The sequence below is a fragment of the Emiliania huxleyi genome (assembly GCF_000372725.1).
Source record: "Emiliania huxleyi CCMP1516 chromosome Unknown EMIHUscaffold_142, whole genome shotgun sequence".
NCBI lineage: Eukaryota > Haptophyta > Isochrysidales > Noelaerhabdaceae > Emiliania > Emiliania huxleyi.
Genome location: NW_005201176.1, coordinates 343,851 through 351,632, shown reverse-complemented (window position 1 = coordinate 351,632; position 7,782 = coordinate 343,851). Strand labels below are relative to the sequence as shown.

The 7,782-nt window shown below is 66.2% G+C and overlaps 1 protein-coding gene across 1 annotated transcript; it reads right to left on the bottom strand.

Annotated features, from left to right (window-relative positions):
- Positions 1 to 1,542: 1,542 nt before the first annotated feature.
- On the bottom strand, positions 1,543 to 5,873 carry EMIHUDRAFT_423465 (hypothetical protein). The gene is made up of 2 exons (XM_005787497.1): positions 2,319 to 5,873; positions 1,543 to 2,250 (listed from the first exon to the last, which is right to left on the bottom strand). The coding sequence occupies exons 1-2, from the start codon at positions 5,787 to 5,789 to the stop codon at positions 1,693 to 1,695; spliced, it is 4,029 nt and encodes a 1,342-aa protein (XP_005787554.1). The 5' UTR covers positions 5,790 to 5,873; the 3' UTR covers positions 1,543 to 1,692.
- Positions 5,874 to 7,782: the final 1,909 nt, after the last annotated feature.

Genomic DNA, 7,782 nt, shown 5'->3' with positions numbered 1-7,782 from the left:
GGGCGGCGGCGGTGACGGCGGCGGCGGCGATGGAGGCGGCGGCGACGGCGGCGGCGGCGACGGTGGAGGTGGGCTCGGTGGGGGCGGTGACGGAGGCGGCGGGCTCGGCGGGCGCAACGGCGGCGGCGGCGGAGAGGGCGGCGGGCGGGGAGCCTTGCCTGGCGGGAAGGGCGGCGGCGAGGGCGGAGGCAGCGGCGTCGCGCCGGGCGGGAAGGGCGGCGGCGACGGGGGCGGCGTCGGTGCCTTGCCGGGCGGATAGGGCGGCGGCAGAGGCGGCGGCGTGGGGGCGAGGCCGGGCGGGAAGGGCGGCGACGGCGGTGGGGAGGCGGCGGGCAGCCGGACGTTTCTCACCTTTATCTTGCTCTTGCAGATGGCGTCAAAGGCGGTCGCCGGCACGGCCTGCTTGATGGGGAGCCGCTGCAGGATGCAGCGCGTGCGGCCGCGCAGTCGGGTAAAGATCTGGTATTCGTATCCAGTGCACCACTTCAGCCCGAGGCACTGCTCCTGGCAGGCGGCCTCGCTCGCGTCCCAGGTGACGTGGCTGGGGAGGGCGGCCCGAGTGCGGCCTCCCGTCTTGACGTTAACGCAGGACCCGCCGGCGCGACCCGCCGGCGCGATAAACGAGGTGAGGGACATCGCAGGCATCGTAGGTTCGGCCGATCGTCGGCCGAGCGTCATCTGACGCCGTCCCCCCGCGTTGAAAATTCTTTTCCTCTGCCGCCGGAGGGTGGAGGGTAATATAATATAATAGTAGATATCGGCGGGGCCGCCCGGCCGTTAATGTTGGGGCCCGCGCTGACATACATGCTGCGTGTAGAGGTGCGGTCCCTTAGATATACACAGCGCCGCTCCCCGCCCTCCCTCCCTTGCACAAGGCCCGGCGAATCCAGATGGGTATCTACACCTCAGGCTGCATGCGCAATGGGCGGGCCGGCCCGGGGAGCGGGCGTCCCGGGCTGCGCGCCAGACGGGGTCCTGATTGGAGACGGGGTCCGAACGAGAATTGTCAAAATCAGGCCCCGGGGGAGGCGGGGGGGCAATCAAGAGACCGGTAGCCACCAGCATGTCGGTGCGCAGAGCGGGGCAGATGGCTCAAACTCGGCTCTCGGGAGGGTTTGACGCGGGCCGGTGCAATGGGCTGCGGTGGACGTCGCGATCCGACCAGAGTCACCCGGGTAAGAGGGCATCCAGCAGTCACACTCAATACATGCGTACCGTGCACGTGAAAAAAAAATGACTAGTTGCAAATACGGGTGGTGTCAACATGACCACTTTTGATTTTTTTGTCCGTGTTGCTCCCAGCGCCCTCGCCCGCGCTCCCTGAGGCCATGGCTGGTGCTACTCGCGGTTAGTGTGTATAGGTAAACGAAAAAAGTAGATTTGAATTCGTCCACGTACGGCTTCGTGAGTGGTTGGGGTGGCCTCAGGCATCCCCAAGGGAGCCTCTGCGGTGCCACATAAGCAGCTTAGTGATTGTCGAGACTTTAAAGGATTCGTTGGAAGAAACGCAAACATGACAGACGGCTACTAAAGTATGTAGTGGGGGAAATGGTAAATTTTGAAAGTCGCACTACAAGCCCGGCAAGCTCAGCACTGACTGTGGACACTATGGGGAGTCTATAGCTATGCCCCTTACATCCAGGGACCGACCACACGAGGGCCCACACCCGTCTCAAGACAGACAAATTTCGGTCACCGGCGCGCGCGCGGCGCCTCCTCCTCCTCCTCCTCTTCAATGAGCGGCGTGCGGGGCGGGCCGGTGGCGCCCAGCTCGCGGGGATCGAGCCGCCACCCATATGAGACGGGTTTGTTCCACTTCTCGGGAAGAAAGGCGATCCATCTCTCCCCCGCCGGCTCGTCGTACTCGGGGTCGGCGTCCCACGCCCAGAGCAGCATGCCGGCCGGGAGGATCTTGCGTGCGCGCGGGCTCCTCTTGTCGGTGAGGCCGTCCGCGACGCGCTTCACCCTGCCGGCGGCCCAGATCTTGACCGTCCTACCCTCCTCCTTGTATGGCCAGCACACCTCCAGCCACTTGCCCACGAGGCGCGTGTCGAAGGGGGGGGCCTCGCGGTCCTGCCGCACCTCGACGCTGTCCGAGATGCCCGCCGCCTCGCGCCGCTCCCGCGCGGCCTTCGCCTTCTCGAGGAGGTTCGAGACGTTGAAGATGCTCTGCTGCTCCAGGCGCAGCACGTCCGCGTCGGCGGTGCCCAGGGTCTTGATCGAGCGGACCCGCAGCTGAGGAGGCGCCGCCTATGGGGAGCAACACGTCGAGTGAGACGGGGAAGCGCTCATCTCAGAGCGGAGCGCGGGCGGCGCGCCTCGGTCGGGAGCTTCTTGAGCCGCCGCAGCTGGATCTCGTGGGGCAAGATGTCGTCGAGCAGCATGCGCTTGAGGTCCTCGATCTTGTGCGAGCGCTCGTCGGAGAAGAAGCCCCACTTGGTCTCGAACTGCGTCATGCCGCAGCCGACCGTCCGCATCTCGATCTGGCGGCGCAGCTCCGCCAGCTGCTCGGGCTCGGACTTGCCGCCCAGCGCCCGCTCGAGCTCGGCGGCGGTCTTCACGCCCTGCGCGCGCCACTGGTCGAAGAGCTCAAGCGCGGCGGCGTACCTCTCGACCGCGGCGTTGAGCTGCCGCTGCACCGCCTCCTCGCGGCGCAGCAGCTTCTCCTGGTCGTGAGACAGCACCTCCGCTCGCCCCTCCTTGAGCGCGTCCGGCAGCCTGCGCCGCGCCATCGTGACGAGCGACGAGCGCAAATCGGCGCGCAACCTCCAGAAGAAGCCGACGGGCGGAGCCTCCGCCGGCTCCGCCTTACGCTTGCGCCGGTCGCTGACGACGTCGAGCGGGCGGTCGTAGTCGTGCGCCGCGCGCTGCTGCACCACGCCGGACACGTTGAAGACGCTCATGTTGCGGTAGAACCGCATGATGTAGTCGGCGATGGCGAACTTGTTCTCGACCGCGTCGTTCGTCACGTGCGCGTCGATGGTGCGCCGGTGCGCGTCCTCGTTCTTGCTCCACGCGTTGACGCCGTCCTGGGACTCGAGCTTGTCAGCCAGCGCAAGCTTCGGGTCGTGCATCTTCTTGAGCGCCGCCTCCGCCTGGAGCTTGGCGAGCTCGAGCACCTTGGGCGTCGCCTGCTGGTTGCCCGAGCCAGGCGTCGGCACGCGCGCCTCGCGCAGGACGTCGGCGAAGGTGTGGTCGCCGCATCCCTTGAGCGGCCGCGCCAGCAGCTCGGCGCGCCAGTCGCGGAAGGCGGGCAGCTCCTCGGCGACGGCGGAAAACATGTCGAACTCGGGGTCGAGCAGCCGCGCCGGGTCCGCCACGACCTGCTCCATGCCCGCCTCGACCTGCTCCAGCACCCAGCCCATCTTGTAGAGGGACCAATCGTCGAGCTTGCTGGCGCTGCCGCACAGCCACCGGAGCGGGTCTGAGAAGAGGAAGCGCCACAGCGTGTTGACGCGGAGGAGCGCGGTGAACTCGTTGCACTTCATCACGGTGTACAGCGACTTGTCCAGCACGTTCTGGGATTTAGGGCAGTCGATGTACCCGCGCAGAAAGTCGACGCACGTGACGCGGTTGACGAAGAGGGGCACGCAGCCGTCGAACGCTAGGTCCTGCCGCGACCCGGCCGCCCGCTCGAAGGGGAGGAACATCAGCGCCCGCGTCTTGCGCCACGACTCAAACTCGCGCCCGCGCCCCTTCGCGTACTCGCCCCCGTGGTGGAATTGCTTAAACGCGGCGCGAATCACGCAGCTGCCGTCCGGGTCGATGCGCTCGAAGGAGGAGAACTCGTCCAGTTCGTCGTCGAGCGTCGCCTTCACCGACGCGTTCGCCGCGGCCGCCATGGCCTCGATTATTATGTTGCGGAGGTGCTGCCAGCAGTCGCCGAGGTACGTCTTGTACTTCCGCTCGCGCTCCTCCTCGGTCATGGCGTCCCACGCCGCCTTGCCGACCTTTGCCTCGACGGCGACCATCGCAGCGGCCGCGACCATGCGCCGCGTGCAGCGCGCGCCGTTGCACGTGTCCGTCATGAGGACCGTGCCCTCGCACAATCGGTGCAGGCCGATGTTTTCCGGCGACGGCCCGCCCGCCGCCGCCCAGCTGCCCGCGCCCTTCTCCTTCTCGTGCTGCTCGATCCACGCGGCGAGGACGCGCCGCGAGTAGGACAGGATGCGCTCCTCGATGTGCGCGAGCAGCGCTGCCGACGTGCCGCCGTGCGGCAGTATCGAGAGCCCGCGCAAGCACACGTCCTCGATGGTGCCGTCGAAGTGCTCGAGCTGGAAGTTGCAGCTGAAGACGGAGTTTCCGAACTTGGTCGACTCGTCCCAGCCAAAGGATATGACGCGCCGGCTCGCCGCGAACTTAAAGGCGGCCATCGCCTCGCCGGCGATCGTGACCTCGCCGCGCATCAGCTTGCTTTGGCGCGCGCAAGCGGCCGGCACGCCGTGGCCCGGGCACAGCACGTCAAGCACGTCCTGTATGTTGGCGGAGACGGTGGATGAGGCCACGCCGCGCGCGAGCTGCGCGTGCCGCAGCCCGCGCAGCTCGGCGGACTCGGCCTGCCAGCGGCCGTGCTCGTCGCGCCGCGGCAGCAGGCCGACAATCGGCGAGCAGCCCGGGCGCGGCGACGGCTCGTCCTCGGACTCGGACTCCTCCTCGACCCTGAGCTCCTCGACCCGCGCCTTGAGCTCCTTTACCTGGAGCTTCAGCTCGGGCAGCTTCGCCGCGTCGCCCTCGACGGCGCGCGCCCGCTTGCGCGCCCTCGCCACCTCCGTCTTCTTCACGTCGAGCGCCGCCGCGTGCGCGAGGCCGGCGTCCTCGAGCTTCTGGTTTGCGCGCGCGAGCTTCTTCGTCAGCGTCACGACGCGCACGTAGGACGCGCGCTCGACCGCCGCGTCGAACTTCTGCTTGCGCGTCGCGAGCTGCGCCGCCCGCGCCGCCTTCTGGGCCTCGGAGTAGCCGCGCTGCTGCGCCTCCTTGTACTTGCGCGCGTCGGCCCGCTTACGCTCCGCGCGCTTCTTCGCCTTGTGGAGCTTGTCGGCCTTGTCCGCGCGCTGCGCGCGGCAAACCGCCAGCTCGCGCTCGAGCGCCTCGATCTTCTGGTCCTTCAACCCGATGGTCGCGGTCAGCGCCGCGTTCTCCTCGACCATCGACGGCGCCGAAGGCAGCGCGGCGGCGGCCGGCGGCAAGCCGAGAGCCGCGCGCAAAACTGGGCCGCGCCTGTAGATTAGGTCGGCGACGCGCGTGGCCGCCCACGTGTTGAAGCGCTTCGGCGGCCTCTTGCGCGGCGGCTGCCCGCCAAGCCCGCCATTGTCCGGGTGTTTCTTAAGTCCGGTGTGGTACGAGAGCAAGTGGGCGACTGTCACGTCCTTGCGCGCGCCGCGGCCCTCCCAGCCATCCACCGCCTTCTTCACGGCCTCGCACGTCTCCTTGTGCCACTTGTCGTCTATGAGCCGCTGAAACGGGTCGTAGTAGCCGGCGGGCGCCGCCGACGTCGCCCAGCCCGCCTGCTCATCCGCAGCCTGCGCCGCGAGAGGCGCCAAACCCGCCGCCCATTCGGCGGTGTCCTCGGCGCTGGGCTCGAGAAGGACGATGAAGAGGGCGATAATCAGGACCTCCGTGTCCGTGGCGTCGGCGTGGTGCCGAACGAAGAACGTGTCGCCCTTGGAGGTGATGGGGGACAGGAGTTTCTCTCCTGCGCAGGCGCGTGAGCGAACGTCAGCGCGCCGAGGTCCACTGCGTGTCACTGCACCCGTTGTGGCCGCGCGCACCGGATCGGCCAGAAAGAGCATCGCCAACAGTCGCCTTGAGGGCCAGGGCGGCCCCGGGGAAGCCACCGTGCACCCGCCCGACCTGTGCAAGGTGCTTGGCAGCACTTGGTGGCTTGAGGCGTGTCTCACAGCCCTGGCCGTGAAGCGCCCCCGCCCCGGCCTCCGGCGACCCGACGGCCGCCTCCGCGGCGGCGGCGCCCTGCGCGTCCAGCTGCAGCTCGATCGCCAGGGCCAAGCAGTCCGGGCCCTGAGGCCCCCGAGCAGTGCAAACATCCATCGCTTCCATGCCTCGAGGAGCGATCTACCGGTTCCTCACCCGTCATCGTGACGCCGAACGAAATCACCGTCGGATCGCCTCGAGATCCAGTTTGGGTTTGGGGCTTGGAAAATGAATGTTTTAGTGGACCATTTCCCCCACTAAAGTATGGTCACCAGTAAACGAAAATTCGACTTTGAGGGATCATATCTCAAAAGGCTGGGTGAGAGCATAGCATTATTGTTGTATATTAGGCCGCATAAGGTCAGACTTGACCCCACAAGCATCAAGAACCCGATGCTCCGGCTCGACTGTGCCGGCACACTGCCTCCTCGCGCACGCTGCTACGGCTTTAGCAGGCCGTTGCGGCCCGTGGTGCACCAGAGAGAGAGGTCGACGCGTTGCCCCCGCCGGCGACCCCGCGCGGCTCAGGCCGGCCAGAAGGTGTGTGGTGACGGCACCATGGCAGGAGTGCGGAGAAGAGCTCGCCGAACGCGAGCAGCAGATGGCCAAAGTGTACCAGCGCGAGAGCCTCGCGAGCGGGCGCAGAAGAAGCTCGCCGTGACACGATACCGGGCGGTGGTGGTGCTCTGGCGGCTGTGCACAGTGGGCAAAGTCAGGCTGCAGCAGGGCAGCACGATGGTAGTGCCCTGCTGCAGCCTGGCCTGACATGCACAGGGCGAACAGAGACACTACTATCGTCTGGCGCTCGTCACCGAATCTGGGCGAACTTCGACCGCCGCCACAGCTCGCCACGAGCACGCAGCGACAAAATGTTGACTGTACGGAAGTTGAGGCTGGTCGAGAGGAAGAGGCTGCCGTGCGAGCCGGCAGCTGGCTGGCTCGGCGTTTCTGCCGCGGCGTCTTTTTTCGGCTTCTTCATTCATAGTAGCGTAAGCATGCGTACACGCTACTTTCGTTTACCCACATTATGCGAGTACTAGTATGGGGGGCCGATGATGGTGCCTCAAAGTCAGCCTCCGGAGGCTATCGTGGGGTCGAGCCGGCAGTAGCCGTGACATGTGGTTCCACCACCCCTCGCAGGCTTTGCCTCTGACCGCCACCGTTCCCAGGCTGCCTAATGGGATGGAAAGGAAGGCTGAGCGAGCGTATAGAAGCGTGCTCGACCTCGTCGTGGCAACCTGTACGGCAGCGCTGGTAGGCGCGATGAGCGTCGTGCCACCTGACCCAAGACGGGTCGCAGGCGTCGTACCGAGCGCGTCGAGACCGTGTCCTGATGTGATCTGCACGGGTGAGTCACGTCGGCGTCAAAGGAGCGACGTGTGACCTGTCAGAGCTTGATCTCCGATCTCAGCGGCGTCGAGTCGCCTTCGATGGCGACAGCTAGGATGCATCTCCTCCGTCGTTTTTCGCGCGATGGCCCTTGGGCTAGTTCCATTTCACTGTGGCACAGCTCGCGTTACAAAACCTTGATTTGACCATTTGCGCGAAAAAGGTACATCTCGGTGCCTTCCAGAGGCAGCTGCGACCCCCCCGAGTGGACGGGGGCCCACAGAATCGCGCGGTACGTATTGAGCTCAACGAGGCGCGACAAACGCAACATGACAAGGTAGTCCATGTCTCCTCCATTAAGCAAGTAATAGTGAATACGAAGCTCTCTTAACCAGACGTTAAGGATACTTGTAAGAAGAATCCACGAGCGTTTCTTCCGCCCTTTACCCTCGATCCTATCACAGAGCCGCGAAATCTAAGGGCCGGGCTCTCGACATAGACCTCGAGTCATGAAGGCGCCACACG